Here is a 23,449-nt window from a genome sequence, read left to right on the forward strand (position 1 = left end):
TCATGACAGCACAGTCACACACATAAGTGCAGCCTGTGAAAATGGCTTTACACTGCATCCCAGGTAGCACACGGCCCAGCCTACAAACATGATGGGTCAAATAATTTTGTTTTGAGACTGGACCACCTGCAGAACCCGTATGCGTGCACAGTGGCACTCGCAGGGAGCTATGGCACCAGGTTTGGGAACCAATGTAGTACATTATGCTGAAAGCTATGCATCAGCCCCTGATCATACTTGTCTGCGCATAATACAATCTCCAAATAGCAACAAACCTTTACTATCTGATTTTCTAAACTTTCTAAAGGGTTTCTGGATAAAGACTCTTATACCTGTACTTTTGTCTTAATAAGAGTAAAGGTTTGTTTTGTGTCTGTTTTCTGACTTTCACAATACATAATAATTGTATTCTCTTCAGGAAATCTTCAAAGACCGATTTGAAAGCAAAACAAATTAGTATTCTATTATTGGAAATTATCATCATAATCAATATTTCCAGGGTCAGTTACTAAATCATTCATATGAATTGGTGAATTCTGAAGGTTACGCAAGGAGTAAAATGACCGTTTAGTTATTTCCTTAGTAGCAGAATACCTGAATTCAGTGCATGTTTTGTATATGTTTCTTAGAGACTCTGACTTTGTGAATTTTTGTTTACAGATGGTCTTGATTTGAAATCAACCTGGTTTTACAATTATTTGAGCTGCCCACCGGACCTGGCGCCCTCATGGCTTCCGGGGTCGCAGCATGGCTGCCCTTTGCAAGGGCAGCTGCTATTGGGTGGATGCCAGTGGCCAACTGCCCTATGCCTTTGGCACCTGCTGATAAAAACAAACGACAAGATGAGCTGATAATACTCAACGTTAGTGGGCGCAGATTCCAAACCTGGCGAACTACCCTAGAGAGGTACCCCGACACCCTGCTTGGAAGCACAGAGAAGGACTTCTTTTTCAATGAGGAGACTAAGGAATACTTTTTTGATCGTGATCCTGAAGTGTTCAGATCTATTCTAAACTTTTATAGAACTGGCAAGCTGCACTACCCTAGGTATGAGTGCATCTCTGCCTATGATGAAGAACTGTCTTTCTATGGCATATTGCCTGAAATAATAGGTGACTGCTGCTATGAAGAATATAAGGACAGAAAAAGAGAAAATGCGGAAAGGCTGATGGATGACAATGAATTTGAGAATAACCAAGAAGCCATGCCCTCCCTTTCATTACGCCAGACTATGTGGCGAGCCTTTGAAAACCCTCACACCAGCACTTTAGCCTTAGTCTTCTACTATGTGACTGGTTTCTTTATCGCAGTGTCCGTGATCACCAATGTGGTGGAGACTGTTCCCTGTGGCACTGTGCCTGGAAATAAGGAGCTTCCATGTGGTGAAAGGTATGCTGTAGCCTTCTTTTGTCTGGACACAGCCTGTGTCATGATTTTCACAGTTGAGTACCTTTTGAGACTTTTTGCAGCCCCAAGTCGCTACAGATTCATGAGAAGCGTCATGAGTATCATCGATGTGGTAGCCATCATGCCATACTACATAGGACTGGTGATGACAAACAATGAGGATGTGAGTGGCGCCTTTGTCACCTTGCGGGTTTTCAGGGTCTTCAGGATTTTCAAATTCTCACGCCACTCCCAGGGTTTACGGATCCTCGGGTACACACTGAAGAGCTGTGCCTCTGAACTGGGATTCCTCCTTTTCTCCCTGACAATGGCAATCATTATCTTTGCCACTGTGATGTTTTATGCTGAAAAAGGGTCATCATCCAGCAAGTTTACTAGCATCCCTGCTTCGTTTTGGTATACCATTGTTACCATGACAACTCTGGGGTAAGTGTTTCATTTATAATATTTGTTGAACACAGAATCAGAGCCTTTCTGCAGCTTTGAAGCCCTTCATTTCTTTCCTTCAGGTAGATTATCATTCGTGTACAATGACATTTAATGACACTCCCTCGGGATTTCAAATTCATTTTCCTTTTCACTAAGCTGCTTACATAGACACACAAAATCAATTAGAGGAGATGGGGCTGAAGTAAAACAACAGATTATAATTATGCTTATTCGTTGTGTGTGATTTGCATCTACCTGCTTTCTTGATTAGCTAGTGCTTGATGAGATGAAGGTGACTTTTTATATTGCATCTTGGGAGCCAGGGAGGTCTGTGTATACATTAAATACTGTGTCATTAACTTGAATGAGAGGAACAACTGGCGTGATGAAGATTATCCCATTAACCTTATATGCACAGACATTAAAATGTAACAGGAAAAATGCAGCTTTGCCGTCAGTCCCTGTGATGGGACTATCTGTGGCTATGAAAAATCCTTTTATATGTGCAAGAAACACTCTTAAATCTGTTTATTTTTGTTTGTTGTCTGTCCACCCCTTCTCATACTGTACTGTGCCCTATCTGCATCAATTGTCCACATGAGTACCGCAAGGATAGTTGATCCTATTATAAAGGATCAGACTTCAGTTTATACTGAGATGTCTTCAAAATAAACGTAAATTCATACAGTTGTTAAAGATGCAAGTGTGCCAGCAATGCATTCATGTCATGATTCCGTTCTTGCTTTAAAAGAATTTGTAATGTAAATGTAGAGTCTGTCATATGACGCCTGTTATGTAACCAACATACCAGAGAAACGTCATTATCAGTCAGCTCATCAGAAAAGAACTTCCATTTAAAATGATATACTGTACTGTATAAAATGTGATGAGTAAATAATCTTAGATGAGGGACTGTCTATCAGATAGAGGGGGAGAGCTATCAAACCTTGGAGAGAAAGTACCAACCAGTCAGCTGCTAACTGTCATTTTTCAAACACAGGGGGAAATGTACTAAGCTTTGGAGAGACAGAAATTGGAATGAGATAAAGGGGGAAATGTATCAAAACTTTGAGAAAGATAAAATGGAGAAGTTGCCTAAAGCAACCAATCAGCATCTGTCATTTCATAGACTGTGCTAGATAAATGACAGCTAGAAGCTGATTGGTTGCTTTGGGAAACTTCTCCACTTTATCTCTCTCCAAGGCTTGATACATCTCCCCCAAAGTACCCACCAATAAGCTCCTAACTTCGATCTTACAGGCTGTGTTTGAAAAATAACAGTCAGGAGCTGTTTGCTCGGTACTTTATCTCTCTCTCCTCTTTATCTCTCTCCAAGGTTTAATACATCTCCCCCAAAGTCTGATTTCATGTTTCTATGTACATTTCATGTAATGTTTACAATTGACTGTGTAATTGTTAGACCTATAGATGAGATGCATTTTAGATTAAGGTTGTACACGATGGGACTGATGCAGAGGTGAATTTATGCCCATTTGCAGAGGGAATCTTGCTTCTTTTTCGCACTGGGCATGCTCACAAACTAAGTGTATTAGAGTATGGGCCATACAGACTTGTATGCATTTCAGTCATATCTACACTTATGACTGAAGAGGGGTAACTCCTGTTTTCAGATATATATTTAGCACCAAACATAGGGCAGGTGAAAGAGTACCCTAATGATGATGATGACTGGTATCTATCTAACCAAGCATACTGATAAGTGTGATCCACTCATAAAGATTTGCATTGCTCTGAATATGGACATAAACACACATTAGTTCCATGCACAGCATGTGGAAGAAATTACTGATGACTCTCGTTGAATTGTACATCAACCCCTATTAGTTTTCCTTGGAATAAATAAATAGAAAAGGTCATACTGTACATGTAGTCACATGAGAAAGTTGTTTTCAATCCACCAAAGAGTCTATCTAGGAATTAAATGGAAGATATCACAAATCATTGGTCAGAATTGCAGATGCTGGATCTAAAGGTATTATGTTTTCACAAAGGCCTTTAAATCCTCTCCAGAATCCAGTAAATCACTAACCTATACACTAACCTATACACAGCCTTAAATGGAGGAGTACACTTTTCATCCACAATATGAAAATTAGGAGATGGCCACTCATATGAAGCAGCAGGATGTCTGAAGGGGTTGGGATTTTTCCTATTAATAGAATGTTCTTTGCATCCCTGCTTTATACAGACCTGTGAATTGAATGCTCTAAACAATAGTAGCTAGGTGGTACTGTAACTGTACATAGTCTAGATTGGAGTTATGGAACCTATGAGGCTCATAGTGCATGTTTACACAGTATTTTCAAAACAATTGTAAGGGCAGAAGTATAAACCTTGTCCAAAATATATATTCCATAGCATCTTTTGTTTGCAAGTTATGGATATCTGTTTTTTTAATCTAAAAATCATTATTTCAGACTACTAGGACTGTTCCTTTGGTGCTGTTGAAAACGATACAGCTGTGAGGACACTTAGCTTGTGATCTGTATGCACATTTTTGATACCCAAGGAAGAAGGCGATTACTCATTGTCAAATATATTTTTAAACTGCTTCTTCTACACAGAGTTAGGCATTGTGGTATCGCTGCCATCTGACCAGTGCAGGTAAAATCATATTATTTGATATCGCAGTATTGTTCTCTATGATCATTATTTTTAAATAGGGCAGTTGGAAATTGCCAAGATACTCCTGAGAAGATTATAGAGTAAGAGAAGCGGAACAACAGGTTTTGTTATATGACATTAGAGCAGCTCATTTCTCTTGTGCCTTCCTACTGTACCTTTGGTAGAATTTAGATGACTGATAGGATTTTGGAAAGTACATTATGTTATGATTTCTTTTTACTATTAAATTAATTCAATTTTTGGGGGGATTTTTTTACATTTTATATACATACATTACACACTTTTCACCAGTAAGAATGTTTCATAACCATGGGTTTCCAGTTGCCCAACCCTCCCCTCCCCTCCTGCCCAGCAGTTCAAATCATCACCACAATAGCTATATTGTATAATATGATTTTAATAAAGCTGCGTCCACAACATGCAGCATAAAGAACTGTGTGGAACTGAGCAATCCATTAGTGCACCAGACCTGACTATAGCCTGTTAAAGTGCTAATAATACCCACACTTAAGCATACGGACCCCCCCCCCCCCGAAAAGTCCTCTGTCTTCCCCTATGACCAAGGGCGTAGCTACAGTAGGTACAGGGAGTGCAGCTGTTACAGGGCCTAGGTCGCATCTGGGGCCCGGCCTTCTCCCTGCACTGAGTTACACTGCCATCTCCTGAGCCTCGACTTTTCTATTCTCACCAGAGTGCTGCTGCAGGGCATCTGAGCCCAGAGCTGATCTAAGCTACTGTGATGTCACAATGCAGGTTACAGCCCTATATAAAGTATGTCCAGCTACTTGCAGCCATTTTGTGGCTAAAGTCATCTCTAACTGCTGCCTGCATGCATTTTGATGTCATAATGCAGGTCACAGCCCTATATAAAGGATGCTCAGCTACTGGCAGCCATTTTGTGGTGACATTTTGTCCTACATTGATACTCTTGAGTAGTTCCTGCTTTATTTAAACAATTTTGGATAACAACTGCTGATATGGACTTTGGATTACTGCTTACAATAAGGTCCGGAACAGCAATATCTTCAGAAAAAGAATCTGATTAAAATCTTCAGGTAAGGACTATATAACCCATTTGGCCTTACACCCTTACCCCTTCAGACACCTCACTCCACTTTATCTGCAGTTTTTAATTTAGAAACAATGTTTAAAGCAAATTATTCATCTGATATGACACTGCATGATTTAAGATTGGTACACACTTGTCCAATCCTCTGGGGATCCAACTGTGTCAACAGACTGACACAATTCTACTGGAGACCTTGATGCAGATTCAATACCCAGTTTTGCAGCAGATCTGAGATCTGCGTCTGCTGAAACAGTCTGCTGATAGGATTGCATCACTGTACACACTCATCCAATCTTTGGCAGATCAGCAGCCACTCACAGGCAAGGGCATAGCTACAGTAGGTGCAGAGAATAGGGCTGCTATATGGCCCAGGCCTCCTCTGGGCCCGGCCCTCTCCCTTCACCGACTTACATTGTCATTTCCTGAGTCCAAGCTTTTCTTTTTTCACATTTTTCACAGAGTGCTGCTGCAGGACATCTGCTGTCACTGGCCCAGCCATCTCCGCCTCCCTCGCTCCTCACTGACTGATTTACTAGTGAATCATAGCCTTCTTATATACCCTGTTATATTAAAAACATTTATGATTAGGGAGACTATTTATTTTAAAAAAAGAAAATATATAATTTTTTTATTGTAATATTTAATATATGCTAATCGCAATTCATTTAATCCTGCATGTCAGGTGAGTAGATCATTTACAATCAACATGGATAAACTTCTAAATAATTTGCACAGGGGGGCTCTGTGGAAATTTTCTATGGGGTCTTGCTAAACTCCTGCCTTTGAAAATGTAATGTAATTATGCTAAAATGCAGGATGTGCTACACTTACATATGTGCTATGCACACATAGTTTGATGTTTTTGATACTTGTTAACTATTTGGGCACCATGTTATCAGCTCTGCCCAAACAACTGATTTCCCATCTCTATTAGCTCTGCACAACTGCAATATGGGTACCACTGACTGAATCGTAGCTGAAATGCCTGCTGCCTGGTTGACATTTTGAACAAAATGCTGAGCCAGGCAGTGGGAGATTTAAAAACAGCTGACAAATGAACACCATAGTGCTTGTCAGATAGAGTAGCTTGTAATGTGACCTGCAGAGGTTTAAAGCTGTTCGAACAGAGCTGATAGAATTTGGCCCATATAATTAACAAAAACCGTTTTTTTATATCTCTAAAATATATCTGGTTTTTAAACAAAATAACCGTAAGGGGTATATTTACTAAAGTGAGAGTTTTTAGACGTGGAGATGTTGCCCATAGCAACCAATCAGATTCTAGCTAATATCTTCTAGAAGGTGCTAGTTAAATGTTAAGTAAAATCTGATAGGTTGCTATGGGTAACATCTCCACTTTTAAAAACTATAACTTTAGTAAATATAGGAGAACTATAAGGGCACTTTTTGAGTATTCCTGTAGCTGCTTGTACAAGAGTCTAATTCAGGTTTCCCTACAGACTTTCCACATTTATTGCTTAGTCAGATCCTGCAAAACTGCCCTTGAATTCCATAACATGTATTTCAGTAATTGATTGTGTATTTGGCTTTTATCTGTGTGCTAATATAAGAGGGAATCAAGCACTGTGTTGAATGAAACTGTGATGTACACTTTTAAAGTCTACTGGGTATACGAGGAATAGGCATAAACGCAGTGGCCCAGCTTTTTAACAATGGACCTGGCTATGGGCTGGCTACACTAGCTAGTAGTTGACCATAACACTACCCCAATAGTTCTCTCTGAAGATGAATGATTACAAATGTATACTGTAAATTCATAACTAATGAAGGAGTTGCTGTGGCTTCTCTGAGGTCCCAAAGATTTTGACAAATGCAAACCACTTCAATTTCTTCATTCACCACTTCTCTTACTGAGTGAGGTCCATTCAAATCTTAAACATGATTGTATACAGTAGGAAATGGATTTTCTTCTGTTTTTCCTCATAACGGAAAACCAGAATAGATATTCCAGGGCTCTGATCATGTAACTGTAATCTTTTGTTCAGAAGTTGGCAAAATATTGTACAATTCAAGAGCTAGGCATTCAAACCTAGAGGTCTACAATTTTTTATATGAGCCAGGGAAGTTTTTCCGACTAACAATAACAGAAAGGATTTTCAAACATTAGACACAAACAAAAATATTCTTAGCTGCATAGCTAACTAGCTCTTGCCCCTCTCCCACCACCCTACTTCCATTTTTGCTGATATTGGCAATGCTGTTGTTCTGTAAATTGTGATATAAACTGCAAAAGGGAATATAAGCTTTGACAATAGTGACTTGCTACCATGTTTGCATATAAGACCAAATCTATTATTTTAATACAATGTCCATATTTAGCATGCATGACTGGTCTTCAGCTTGCTCGGTACTGACAGGCACGTCAACATAGTACACGTGTGTGTCTGCTTATATACATAGCTTTACTTTGTGCACAATCGTATTTGAACAACTGGGTGCAAGAGTGTAGTAGACCAGGTATCTGTACAGAAACACAGTAATAAAGTTTATAAGTAAGGTGGCATATAGTTTTTCTAATGTGCAATTGCCAATGCATTGAGCAGAGGATAGCATTGTGCCATCTTTGTACCTGGTTTATTTATGCTTTATTGTAGATGGAAGCACACAGGTACACAACAAAATCAAATGTACACTACAGGGATGGAATTACTTGGATAGTAGGGAGTGTAGTTGCTATGAGCCCTGCAGCATGGGTTGGGTGGTGTATATCTCTCCTGTTAAAGAACCATGCAACAACAGAGAGGCTGCAGACAAGTCCTCACCTTCTCTAGTTTAATAAAGCTTCCTCTCATGATTAGTAATTATATGGAAGGCTGTTATTGTTTACATTACTTTCTTCTACTGGTTACAACTAAAGCAGCCACAGATTGTTGGGTAGATGGAGCTTCCATAAAATGGAAGATTGGAGAAATTGTTCTCTTCTGTATATGTAAATGTACATTTTGCAACAAAGGTTCTTGAGGTTTAATCACTTTACAACTGCATTGCTATCAATAAAATACTTTTTCAAATGTTTAAAATACTTAATTTAATTATCAATACATGTGTTTCCGGATTATTTAATGAATCCCAGGACCGGACTAAGGGCCACATGTGCCTGGGGTTAAAGTGATCAGCTCCGGAAGTTGAGTAGCTGCCCAGTGCTGTGTGAAGGTGACTAGAGCCAAGTGTTCATGTACACCGTTTCACTATCAGCCCCAAAGCCTCCCTACATAGGTAAAAGTAGAACAATTGCATAATTTTGTGAGGAAAATAGAAATATAATATTAATAATAGATTTATGGGCGACCATGTGGCGAGGTGTGTGGCTGGTAATCTTTATAATGTCGTGATGATCTGTCCATTTTTATGTGGAGAGATAAGGCTCTAGTCCCATCCTAGCCATTTTTAATCAGGCCCTGATTAATATATAAGACCTCATTCACTACATCTATTGCATCTGACAGAGTCTGGGTGACCCTCTGTTGTTCCCTCACCTTCTGCCATCTTCTGAGGGTGCGTTCCATTAATAACTGTATCCAAAGAGCATGTTGATATATTCAACATCCACTGAATAAACAATTCTATTCATTTAAAAGCTTTGATGAAAATCGCAGAAGGCAGACCTAAAGGTATAAGGAAGTATTGCACTGTATTTAGTAAAATTGCAAGAATACAGTAGATGTGCAAACCAATAATAGAAAGTAATTTTTAGTTGGCTGGAAAAGCATTTTAAATTTCATAACTGTCAGATAGGTTTAGCATTCACCGTATTCGGATTTATCAAATTCTGTTCTCCTGTACAACGTGTTTGTTTGGAGGGCATTAATCTTGCTATGACATCCTGAAGGAACTATGGAAAATTGATATTGTATAGGTATAATAGCTCCAGTGTCATTCAACATGCTCATTTTTAAACTGTGAAATGACTTGCACATTTTAATGTTTGTTTACAGTATCAAATCAACTATTCAGAAAATATTTAATAATTCATAAGTAACATTTTACTGTTGCTGTTTCTGCTCCCCTCTTTCCTTTGTGAAATCCTTCGACATTTATGTATTCCAGAAAACCATTGACATAAAAGCAGTCAGGCCCTCTTCACCTTTATGATTTCCTCACTGGTTATGGCACAGCCCCAAGGAGGCCACACATATTGAATGTCATATGGGCCAATGAGTGACAGGTTGCTCATTAAATGATAAACTCCTCTGAATACTGGTTATAGCAGGAATTTTGCCACCTGATATTCCGGATATTGTTTCTACCTGCAAGTGGCAGTGTGCACAGGGGTGTGTCACACGAGCACTCTAGGAGGTATATTTACTAAAGTGAGAGTAATCTGAATGTGTCTGTTCTTTAGTTTACTTCGGGCAATATGTTACTGAAATGAATCACAATATTTAAATAGTTTAAATTATCTAATATGTGGATAATGTAGATATTGCATACGTAATATTTACATTAAACACTTTTGTGCAATACAGTACCATCCAGTTGTATTGCATTAAGTAATGTTCTATTTCAAATATTTTTATATATATTATATCTGTTTCTAATGTAATTGATTAGATATTGGAGTTAATTTAAAGATAAAAATTGCATTTCAAATCTTTCAGCAGTGTTCCATGTTATTACTGCACTTACAGTTCAGTATAGTGTCAAACAGGAGCGATGGTTTTTCACTAGGCTATACTCTTAAGCCACTGAATCCACATTAATTTCAGCTGGATTCTGATATCTCAAATCAACAGCTGTAGAGCCTAGATAAGTGGAATGAAACATGGGTATTCAGTTTCTGAGCCTGAACATCATTTTGTGCTCTGCATCAAGTAATTGCCTTATCTCCATAAAGTCGTTGCAGTCAAGTAAAAGGCTAAAATCTGCGTAAAGTATATTACAGTACCTTATCATATTAGAGCCTTTAGGAAAGAAGAAATAACTTAATATACATGCATGCTGACACACAAGCTGTATTGTGAAATTAATGTAAGTCCAGTTTGCTGTAAAATTCATAAAACTTTACAAGCTTCGGTACTTTGGCCCTCATTCAGAGCCGTACGCTCTGAGCAGAGCGCACGCTCTGAATGAGGGCTGGGCTCCATTTTCATGGAGCGTCCTCCTGGACGCTCGTATAGCTGTGGGTCACCACCCACAGGCTATACGAGCGTGCTTTTTGATGGCCGCGATGGTCGAGACCATCGCGACCATCGAAATTGCGAGCCGGAGCCTGCGGTTGAGGTTTTCAACCGCAAGCTCCGGAGTGATTTTGGCTCTATCAGAGCCAAAATCACTCCCACTGACATCACTAGTGATGTCAGTGGGCCGGCTTCTGACGGGAGGCATTCCCGTGGGAACGCCCCCGTCAGGGAGGCACGCCCCCGGCACGCCCACCAAAGGGGGCGTGCTGTCAATCAACATTGACAGCACGCCCCCTTTGATCGGACACAACGAGCGAAGGACTTTCCTTCGCTCGTCGCGTCTGGCGCATGCGCACGACGGAGCTCCCTCCGTCGTGCGCATGCTCAGTGCATAACATCGACCCACTTGCGAGCGGACAGCCGCTCGCGAGTGGGTCTGAATCAGGCCCTTTATTCTACTCTGTAAATAACCAACTGATAAACCATGAACCACCTACAGTTATCTGAATTTGAGGGTACTCACAAGACTATGGCCATTGGGCCTGATTCAGAGATGCACGATAACCCGATGGTAAGCGCACATCTCCGATGGTGGGAGGACTGCGCATGTGCAGCCCTCTGTCTGAGAGTTTGCTCGCAGAGCCTCACAGCTGCAGCCTGATTGACAGGCTGCGGTGTTTAGGAGGTGGAGCAGGGGTGTTCCCAGGCAGCGTTCCCAGAAACGGGGGCGTGTTGCCCCCGTTTTTCTGGGAGGGACGAGGCCAGGGTCTCCGTGGGTGCATGCAGACTTCCTGGCCTCACAAGCTGCCAGGACCCAGTCAGGCTGCGGTAAGCTTCAGCTACCGCAGCCGGGCAAAAGGGACAACAATCACGACCGTTGGTCGCAGCACTGTGATCACGCAGATGTAGCAAGGAGGTGTCTGACACCTCATTCTGCATTTGCATTTTAAATGTACGGAATTGCACAGCTGCTTGTGAATCAGGCCCATTGTCTTATACTTTTAACATCAATTGTGGAGAACCAGATGGTTGCCCACCATCTATGGTAGTTGTGGCCCTGATGGTTATTTTTTTTGCCATTTACAGAGCTGCTGCTGCACACAGCTGCTAGGCTGTCAGCAGTCCTGAGCAGCTCCCGGGGCTTACACACACACACACAGGGGTCTATGTACTAAGCCTTGGAGAGAGAGAAAGTGGATGGAGATAAAGTACCAACCAATCGGCTCTTATCTGCATTTTTCAAACAGTCTGAAAAGTGAGTTAGGAGCTGATTGGTTGGTACTTTATCTCTGTCCGCATTATCTCTGTTCAAGGCTTAATACATAGACCCCATAGTGTTTTGTTCCGGGAATTAAATGGCCCACCTCCTTGACAAGGTCCGCTGTCAGTCAAACATCCAAGTCTGCCCCCCCACTGCCATTCGACTCTTGCATAGAAACTACAGCGCCAGACTCTCTTCTGTGCATGCTTGGAAACACCAATGGTTAAACCATTGATGGCACTACACAGAATAGATACCTACAATCGATGATTTGTGCCACCATCGATGGCCAATTGCCATCCCTACTTCAAGACCCACTGGGCACTGCAGCTCTTCTGAGTGCTGGCAGCCCATCCCACTATGTGCAACAATATGACGTTGAGCAATCGTGCTCAAAAGGGGGCATGGCTGGCACAGGGTGCCATAAATCACTGGCACTGGTGGTTTTGATCATAAAATATGAAAATAAATTCAGTAATAGTGACAAAAAATAAGATGATTATGGAGCATGCTATATAACGTATCATTCCTGGCCTAAGCAATACATATGGTTACTGTAATCCGTTTATCGTGGAGTTTAAGCTTCTGTTAACCCCTCACAAAAAGGAAAGTTATCACCGATAACATAAAAACTGCATCTTGAAGATACAGATTGAGTCTCCAATATCCAAAATGCTTGGGACCGGGGGTATTTTGGATAACGGAATATTCTGCATTTTGGAATATTTGCATATTATAATTAAATATCTTGGGCATGGGACCCAAATATACACACAGAATGCATTTATGTGTTATATACACCTTATACACACAGCCTGAAGGTCATTTTATACAATATTTTCAATAATTTTGTGGCTCAAACAAAGTATGTGTACATACATAAAATTCAGTTATGTGTCATATACACCCTATACACACAGCCTGAAGGTCATTTTATACAATATTTTTAATAATTTGTGCCTTAGACAAAGTTTGTATACATTGAACCATCAAAAATCAAAGGTTTCAATATCTCAGTCAAGCCAAAAAAAATCTGAATTTTGGAATATTGGGATATGGGAGACTCAACCTGTGTTACCCAAATCAGTTGTTGATTACCTGTAGACAGGGCTGTCATTAGGACTGACAAAAACTGTTGTTTGAACAAATTGTTTAGATCAAACATTTAACAAACTTGTCTGAATGACCATTTTCATCTGTTTTCTGGCATTTAGGAGCAAATTGCTGATCATCAGTTACTCCCATACGTTACCAGATTTTCATTCCAACCAATCAACTAGTTGGCTGGTTGGACAGATAATCTTTAGATGTGTGGCCAGCTTTAGATGGCCTTTATGAGCATAGATCCGCACTTCCGCCCTCACTCACTTCCAGGTCCTTAGCGTGAAGGGGAAATAAACTTTACCATCTTCTGACCTCTCCCTCCAGCGGCGCGGCGTGACATAATGACATCACGTGCGCCGAATTCAAAATAAACTTTATTGAACACAGGAGCCGGCGGGCCTCAGCATCAGCACATTATGCTGTACGTCCTGCTGTAGTTTGGTGGAGCAGCTCCTTCTACTTAATAAGGAACAAGTCAGCGGTGGCGGCGGTGGGTGGTAGCAGACAGCGGGCCCCCCTCTTTTGCTCAAGGGGATAGTGCGGGGCTGCGGACTGTGCAGTGGTGGCCCGGGAATGGAGTCCCGGCAGTCCCCCCCTGATGGCGGCCCTGCCTGTAGTAAAAGTCCTGCCCTCTCCCTCATAATTGTAACCACTCTGCCACCTACCCAAGTGTAGCATCTCACACAATTGTTCAGTAATGAATATTTCAGAATACATAGTGCAGTATTCATAAATGCTCTCATAGGGATGAAGGCAAATTCTTGGTTTGTGTATTGTTGCATGAACAATATATGTTATCCCCTTTTAAACTAGCAGATGCTTCACCTGTGTATAGCTCCAACAATTTGTACAGAGCTTGTCATTAACAAGGAAACTGCTCAGCTGCAGGTCTCTGAGTGTTTTTTACATTGTATTCTTATCATGAGATAGGTCCTACAGGTTAGAGAGGATTTCATAGCTGCACAAATATAAAAGTCACTCATCTACATACTAACCCAAAACACCTTCTGCTTTGGTAATTAGCACAAGAAGGAGATATCAGACATCAACATGTCAATTAATTTCTAATCGAGGAGAGAGAAAGGAGGGGTGTAGAGAGAGCTGTCATCGCTGTACAGGCTGCCAGCAGGACATTGGATACATATTTTCATGTTCAGTAGGTGGGCATTCTTTTTTATCATGTCATTTTTCACCAAGGGAATAGGATAGATAATAGTGTGCTAATTCTAGGCAAATAAGTGAAGTATAATTTCAACTGAAGCATATTTCTATTAGATGATAGGCAAGGCATCATAGGAGTATACTTGTCACTAAGCACATAGTTTGTTACATTCACATCTAAACACTACACCAGTGTTGGCTAACCTTGACACTCCAGCTGTTGTGGAACTATATATCCCAGCATGCCCTGCCACAGTTCTAGCATGCCCTAATAGCAAAACTGCAGCAGTGCATGCTGGGTTATGTAGTTCCATAACAGCTGGAGTGTCAAGGTTAGCCAACACTGCACTACACACTACCAAGGGAATACAATAGAGTGGGCGGTGTATGTGTGGCACGATCTGCTTAGCGTGATACTGTATGTATAGTTAGTTGTTTAACATATTATTTAAGGGTAGTTCCCAGATCTGATCTCTGCTATTTTAACTAAATGTCAAAAATCTGTTTGTATACTTTGTTCAGTCAAGAGCCATTTATGTCTATATCCTTTTTTTACTGACCACCTAAATAGAACACAACTTAGCAGCTACATACTTGACAAGGTAAGCCATACCGTATTTGTGTTATTAAATAAAAATATTTCTGCTAATTAACTCTTCTGGGTCAGGGATTTTATTTTCCAGAACATGGATGTGTATACTTTATTTCCTTGCAAATGCTGCAAAGAACCTACTGTATGTATTTTTTTATTTATGCAAGTGTCACTCTCTAGGTGTTATCTTGGTTTTGTTGCTTAGCAGCAGGATATTGGGTTTTTTTTCATTTGTAGCTTTGGTTGTCATTTAAATTGTACTTTAGACATTTTTTTTTTTGCATGGGAAATAAGTTTTAAATTGCACTAAAATATGAGATATTACTCTCAGTTTTTACAGCTTGAATTTACTCAAATTATTTTTATGTTTGAAATTGTTAATAGTATTAAGATAATAAAAAAAATGTGTAATTACAGTGATTTGCAATACAACAATGGTAATGCATAGAAAATCTGTAGATAATAGTGAACAGCCATCAAAGGGAAATTGGCATAGAGACCCTGCATATATTTAATGGGGGGTTTTGTTTGTTTTTTTCTTAGAAGGAAACATCACTTAATTCTTTATTATATTGTTTTGTAGAGCTTAAGATTTCATATCGTAAATTTGCTCCCCAGCAAACAGCATAAACTGTGTTATCCGCACCCTAATACTCTATGGCCCCAACCTCTGCTTGTAATATATGTATATTATGCTAGCAGGAATAGTGCTCATAAAAATAATAATACAATTATAAAAAGAAGAGACCACTTGTGCTGAAGCAATTCGGCCATTAAGGTCATTGCCTATATAGTATTTCTACAATTTCAAGCCTGAGTTATAATACTTATAGTTATAACCAGTTGGTTACATATAGAACTATACTGGTATGCACCAGGGTATTATAAGCTAGAAGCACCAGAGCAGAGAGAGACACCGCAGGCAGGAAAAAGGAACTGCATGGATTGTGACAGTGCAGGGTGCTAGAATTAACACTATAATGAACCCCGGTAAGAGGAGGGGTGGTTCTATCCTTTTTTTAAAAATATTTAAATGTTGAGAGGTATGCTTAGGGCATGTTTTTAGCCACATAAGCCATATTCTGTAATTCAGCATTTTCAATAAAATTTCCTAATACTCCGTAGTAGTGATGCCCATGTAAAATTCATCAGATCCAAAGAACAAGGGTCTTATCTTGTATTGATTACTTCAAGGCAACTTCAGAGGTGCCTTGTATCAGAGATTGAAGCTTAGTGGCTTTAGTAAGCATCTCCATGCCACAAAAGCCTGATTTTACTCTGACCGTTTTCATCAAAACTCAACAAAAATCTGGACAGTCATTAACAAATCATTTGGGGCCCCCTCCCATCAGAACTGACTAGTATGCGTAAGAATGACACAATGTTATATAACAACACTGCTTTTGTCAGTGCATTCAATGAATTATTTGCATGCTGTGCCATTTCCTTATTGGTGAGGCATAACTATAGCCAGAAATCAGATCCCCTGTTTCACCAAACACACACAACACAAACCCCATCAAAACATAATCACAAATTCACAATATTTCACTGAGACTCAAAAACCAATGTGTGCCTATCCAGTTATATGTTGGTGCCCCAGTCATAGCTAAGCTACTGTATTTTGTCATTCGGTCAAACCTCAAAGCTGCAGGGGGATGCTAGGGTTAGGCATTAGGAGGAGGGTTAGAGGTAGGGATTAGGGTTAGGGATACTGTAGGGGAAGAATACTCACTGGAACACTTCTCCTCAGACATCTCTGTTGGAAATGCTCCTCGTAAGACCGTTGTGACCTAACAGACGACACTGGAAACTTTGCTGCTGCTCAGACCAGTTGACACTACTAGACCACCAGGGATGGTTTGTCAACAGTCTATCATGTCGACATGTCACAGATTTAGACATGATAAATATCAGCATGATCACATATGCATGTCAACATAACTATCGACCAACATACTGTACCAGACCTGTTTCTGACCACATAAACTGAAACAATCAGGTGAGGATATGATTACAATCATATATGACTGCAAGCAAATTAGAAAGAGCTATAGATTTTCTTTATTTGTGGTGTGCTGCCATAGCCCAAATTGCAGTAATAGCACAGCTTATCAGTTGTACCCCAAGGCTGGGTACACACCTGGGCGACTTGTCCGCTGACCCAGGGATCTGCATTACCGAATTGTAATCCAATACACACTTGCCAATCTGCCACTCGATATGTCTGCACTGATATTACAACTGTGTGGGCATTTAAATTTGCTTGCCTAGTTGAGATGTCTGTGTCGGCGGGTCTCTGCATCAACTCTATGGGAGGTTGCCGGGTCGCCCATTACACAGCCAGATGTGTCGATATGTACTACAGGGTCGATGCTACAGTATATGTTTGTGAACAATGTCACTCACAGACAAATCTTCTGTACACACCCACCAATACACTGTGCAATATGTTGTTAGTTGGCTGAGTGAATGACATATCACATAGTGCAGAGGTTCCCAAACATGGTACTCAAGGCTCCCCAACAGTTCAGGTTTTAGAGATATCCATGGTTGAGCACAAGTAACTTAATTAGTACCTCAGTCAATTTGATTTAACCACATGTGCTCAACAATGGATATCTCTAAAACCTGAACTGTTGGGTTGCCTTGAGGACTGCGTTTGGGAACCTCTGGCACAGAGTGTACCCACCATAAGACCTCTGGTTTTCTGTACATATATCAGATTAGGATAAATCAATAATTTTCTGTTAGCACAGTTCTTCTATTCACTTTTCGGAATGGCTGCAAAATTAATATTTTCCCTTTTTTTAACTAAATCGAATAAAACAAAATGGTTATTCAATATGTATGTTATAGAAATTATATACAGTACAATATGAAGCGCTTGAATATTGAATACAGAATATAAACCGTGCTTCTGCATTAGTAATACTACCTATTTAAATTAGGTACATCAGGTTCTTGAAATGAAAACTTTTAATGTCTTACTGTATGCTTCTAATCACATGGGAACATTTTCAGAAGGCTTTGCATAATTGGAAGAAAGGATCAGAGGCGCCACCTGCATACTTTGTACAATTTAATAGTTACATTTTAGAATGTGCAATTTATGTAGCTATATTATCATAGAGCAACATATTCTGCATTTCTTTATGAAACAGAGGCAATTGTGATCAAGTGTTGCTAATCCATAATAAGGAAAAATTCCACGCATCTACTACATGGGGATACAAGTGGATTCATGGACAGAAGGGTGCAAAATACAGGCACTAATTCCATTACCAGCGATGATGGGAAGGTGCACAGTACAGTGATCATTGTTGTGCTCTGGTAGTTATCTGTGATGTGTGCAGCTGCTGCACAGTGCGGATATTTATATTACACTCATAGGGTCTAAGTCAGAGGCAGAGCCAATGTTCACACAAACGGCCAATGTCTTCACTACTGTACATGAGTCACTCAGCGAATGCATCAGATTCTCTCCACACAAAGACGCAGTACAGATTTGGACGCAGGGTTTAAGGATTTTAGTGGGCATTCCTGGGAGGTAATGGGGGTGGCAAAACAGATGTTACATCTTCTGGGAGTGTTGTAGATGTGTCACAGGCAAGTTGCTAAAACCAGCTATGTACACAGATGCTCAGCCGCTCACGCAGGAAGCCGTACTCAGAGGGAGAGACTGCACCTGCCATAAGGCTGGTTCAAAATATGATGGTGCAACCAATGGTGGCGTCTATAGAGTGGGTTTCTCAGTCCATGCACATCATACTTGCCTACCTTGATGTTTTCCGCTCCAGGAGAAGGCCAGAGAGGAGAAGCAGGTGGGAGGTGTTGGGGGTGGGGCTGAGCTATTTGTGCCATTAGGCCCCGCCCATACGATATGTGCATATTTAAATAGGTGTGGGGCCAAAGGACTCAATTATGTTAGAATTGAGACTCACAGACTCACTGATTCCAGGTAAGTTTCTCCCCATTCTGCCCACTTCTCCAGGCATTAGGATGCACATTCAGATGCATGCTTTTACACAAGAGAAGGACTTTGTAGTGGTGTTAGCATAAAGACACAGACATGCCTGCAGCAAAAGATGTAGCAGTAGCCACGTCTTCGTCCACTCAGAATCAGCCCCAGACAATCTTGTGATGTAGACATCTCATGAACTTTGTATTGCACCCACATGCAAAAACTGTTTTGTTTTGTGAGACAAAATATGGACAAATACTGAAATGAGATTGAAGGGGTGAAGAGAGTGCTTTAGCAGGAGTATTCCTTGTAGTAGTGGAAAGGTGGGGAGGGGGGAGATGCCACAGAGACATTGCTCCCCCAGAAAAAGGCTTGATTTTTACATGTCCTTAGACATGTTGGAGATTGTGTGTTAGGGTATACTTTCAATGGATTCCTTTTGGAATATTATACTAGGAGGCAAAATGTGACCAATGTAACTAAAACATTAAAATATTCCATAATGGGTATATTAGCATATAATGAAATTTGCTGTAAGGCCTCATTTTTTCTTTTGCTTATAAATGAACCTCAGTAACATTTAATGCGAAGCTTCTTATGCCTGAATAGTAGCGCAGTGCTGATCACATGTCTTGGATAATGCACTACAGGAAAACCTGCACAGCTGACATTGGCCTGCATAATACCTAAAGAATTTGAATGCAACCAAACTATACCAGTTGTCCAGAATCTGATTTTACAACCATTCCCAGATTTACTAGACTACATTTTCCAAATAACAGTTTACAAATCAGTTCTATTTTCAAAATAAAAGTTCACTGATCAATTTCTGTTTTAATTAATTCATCAATAAACTTTGCCTACATACAGTAACATCAAGGAAAGGAAAGAAAGAAGTGTTTCTAGCACTACTTGGACAAATCCAGGAACAAAAAGTGCTAAAATAAAGTAACAGTTCTGCCATGTTATAGCTGTATTAGATTAATACAGAAATGTCTTTTAGCGGTAATGAGAATATAATACTGTGCATGATAGTTGCTTCATATGGAACTTTGTGCAATATATTTCTCAACACCTTCACATTTAAAAGGCTAGTTTTGTTTTATAGCATTTTCGAATAGCTTTATTTAATCACTTTTTCTTTTACTATGTGTTTTTACTGCAATCTGAAGAATTTATATTGAGCTCAATGGCGTTAATTTAAAAACTGCAACAGGCCAAATTTGTATTCAGTTTTGTCTAAGGCAACATATGTATTTCCATTTTAAGTGAAGTAAAACTCCTGAAAGCATGCTTAGTCCTTTTAACTTGTAGATATTATTTATTATTATTATTATTATTATAAGAATTATTACTAGTTTATAGGTAAATACAGCTTACGCTGAAACTCTCAGAACATACTGTGGCTATAGCCCACTGTGTATACAACCACTATGACTCCTTGGGCCGTAGCCCACTGTGTATACAACCCCTGTGACTCTGTTGGCTGTACAAGCACTGAGACTCCTTGCGCTGTACCCCGCTATGTATACAAGCACTGTGACTCCTTGGGCCGTATCCCACTGTATATGCAAGTACTGTGACTCTGCTGGCCGTACCCCACTGTGTATACAAGCACTGTGACTCCTTGGGCCATAGCCCACTGTATATACAAGTACTGTGACTCTGCTGGCCATACCCCATTGTGTATACTTGCACTGTGACTCTGTTGGCTGTACAAGCACTGAGACTCCTTGCGTTGTACCCCACTATGTATACAAGCACTGTGACTCCTTGGGCCATAGCCCACTGTATAAACAAGTACTGTGACTCTTCTGGCTGTACCCCACTGTGTATACAAGCACTGTGACTCCTTGGGCCATAGCCCACTTTATATACAAGTACTGTGACTCTGCTGGCCGTACCTCATTGTGTATACAAGCACTGTGACTCTGGTGGCTGAACAAGCACTGAGACTCCTTGCGTTGTACCCCACTATGTATACAAGCACTGTGACTCCTTGGGCCATAGCCCACTGTATAAACAAGTACTGTGACTCTTCTAGCTGTACCCCACTGTGTATACAAGCACTGTGACTGCTTGGGACATAGCCCACTGTGTATACAAGTACTGTGACTCTGCTGGTCATACCCCACTGAGTGGGTGAGAGTGCCCAAGGACAATGCCATCTTGTACTACCTTCATTTCTGCCACTGCTGTGTGGCAATGTTTCATAGATGTGCTTTAAACTATGTTGTCTGTGCCACTGCTCTTTTGCTTAATAACCAGCCAGCTCACTGCAGCCTTTGGTCAATAATGGTGAAAACATGTGAGGTGGTCTAAATTGACTGTAAATGACTGGAAATTAATGTTATTGAGGTTAATAATAATCTAGGAACCAAAAAAATTATGTGTTTTTAGTTTTCTTTGTCATTGATTGTAAAAAATCCAAATCCAAGACCAGTCACAGTGGTTTGGCAAATCCAAAGCAGGACGATGAATAAGAGCCACATCCAAATCCAGCAAAAATAGTCCGGTGCACATCTACACATTAAATAATACTTGCACCTGGTTACTGTTTTTTAACTTAGTTTTTTGCAGCTTGTCTTAAAGGCTTTAGTAGCATACCACAGTAAGGTTTGCGACTGCAGACAAGATGTACTAAGGCTAAAATGTGGCCATAACTGCTGTTTTCTGTGTTCTGGCCGCATTCCCCATATGTACCAGGCTCCAGAATGTCACATTTTCTGGAGCTTGGACCCCTTAGGTAATGCTATATATAGATGACATTGCCTAATAGAAGCCTATGGGCTTCTAACTTCAAAGTTCACAGAGAGGGATCCAATCAGATGTCCCCCGTGGATCGTGCATCAGCCGCAGATGTGCATATAGGACTCCCGGGTCATAAACCTTGAAGTTCGGTCATCACAAAGGACAGTTCTATTTGGAAGAGCTGTCCCTCCTTGTACCTGATTAGTGGCGGGATGTACTGCATCCATAATGCAATGCGTAATACATCCCACCCTGCTTAGTTTAGGATAGTATGCTTCTCTTTGGATGGCTGTGTGCTACTCTCAGGCTGGCCTCAGAGGCAGGGGAAGGTGGAGGATAAAGGAGAAAGGGGAAAGTGGAGTTTTACTAGAGGGCTGTAACTAATTACCCGGACTTGGGCCAAATTCTGAGGAGAACAAACTTGCATAGTATTTTTCATTGATTATTTTTTATTTTGGCAGGGAGTGGCAATGCCTCCGAATTTGGCCATAACCCCTTTAGTATTACTCGACTGCCTGCTCAGAGGTTGTTCTTACAAGTTGCGGGCGTTCACGCTCACTGCTCTGGCATTCACCAACGGTAATCATCTCAGCTTTACTCAGACACCGTGACAGCGGGGATATGGCATGTTCTTCCATCCTGTACAGATGTTCTGACTCCTCACCTCTTTAAGGTCGCAGCGCTTCACCAAGGTATACTCTCCTGCCGCCTTGACATTCTCTCCTTTATGTTTGCTGGTTTCCAGAGCTTCTCTCTTCCACCCTAGAGCATCTATCTTACAGTGTGCCAACAACTTAATAACTCCTCCCACTTTTCCCACATTCCCGGCAGTTTCAGCCCATTTTTCACTGGTTTTGGGACCAATCTCTGCTTCTGCATGTGTCGAGCTGTCAATCTGCCCCAAAGCATCTTGGGGTATGTGGTTCTACATAGCTATGACTCCTTGTGGTTTTCAACAGGGACTGCATGTGAGGCACAGTTAAAATGATACCTTTGCGGTTGCAAGGTATCACACCTGCAGTCTCAGAAGCAACTAGAAAGTCAGGAAGGAGAGAGAGGGCAATCTAATGTAGGTTGACAAGGAGAACAGTAAGCTTTTGTTCACCAAAGTGTGAACATTTGTAGATACGCACATAGGTGTATACTGTATATATAGATAATGCTGTATGAAGCCAATTGAATGTGATTGGCCAACCTATATAAATGTCATGGGTATCTCATCTTAACACACACTGACGAAGTTCCCGACAAAATGCATTTGGAAAGGAAAGTAAGGAAAGGCGGAAACCGAAACTGACACAGACTGGCATCCGAGAGTGAGGCCTGGACCGCAACCCGGGCAAGTGACGGGTCCAGAGACTGCCGATTATACGCGGGTTACCCTACAGCTGCCGGGGCATAATGTTTTTAACTTAGATGTACGTTTTGATAATACAAGTAAAGTGTTATCTTTTTATATTATTCACCATTGTATACTTCCTGCAATTTTGTTTCCGCAACTAGACACTGCCTGAGGGGGAAATAGGAATACTGCACTACTAAATGGTGTAAGACAGTGCCGGACAAATATATTTTATATATGGACTTGGACAATGATTGATGCACAAAGAGGACTATTTGTGCTGTTTACAGGTTTATATATGCCTGTCAAAGTAATATCCATTGCACACAGATGATGACAGTCACCAGCAATACAGTAGCTAATCCCATCTAATTGGCTCATTGTGGTTTCACTTCTGTATCTTATCCTTGTGTATATATTATATCATTTGTTTTCATATTTTAGTAGTTTTTCTATCAGCTGAAGCAGCAAGTTTTTCGTATTACATTCAAACCTTATAACAAATGCATAAAACAAATGTTCTAAAACAAATGTTTTAGAACATAGTTTAAGTGTATCTGACTTATGTCTGGCGCATATGAT

General features: G+C 40.6%; 1 protein-coding gene across 2 annotated transcripts in view; it reads left to right on the plus strand.

The window, feature by feature from the left end:
- The window catches only part of KCND3 (potassium voltage-gated channel subfamily D member 3), a 489,764-nt gene that overhangs the window by 15,944 nt on the left and 450,371 nt on the right, over positions 1-23,449 (plus strand). For both annotated transcript variants that reach the window (XM_088475420.1, XM_088475421.1), the window contains exon 3: positions 661-1,833. In XM_088475420.1, the coding sequence (XP_088331546.1) occupies positions 728-1,833 (1,106 nt within the window). In that variant the 5' untranslated portion in view covers positions 661-727. The remainder of the gene's footprint in view (positions 1-660; positions 1,834-23,449) is intronic.

Source organism: Taudactylus pleione, unplaced genomic scaffold, assembly GCF_031769625.1.
Source record: "Taudactylus pleione unplaced genomic scaffold, aTauple2 ptg000172l, whole genome shotgun sequence".
NCBI lineage: Eukaryota > Metazoa > Chordata > Amphibia > Anura > Myobatrachidae > Taudactylus > Taudactylus pleione.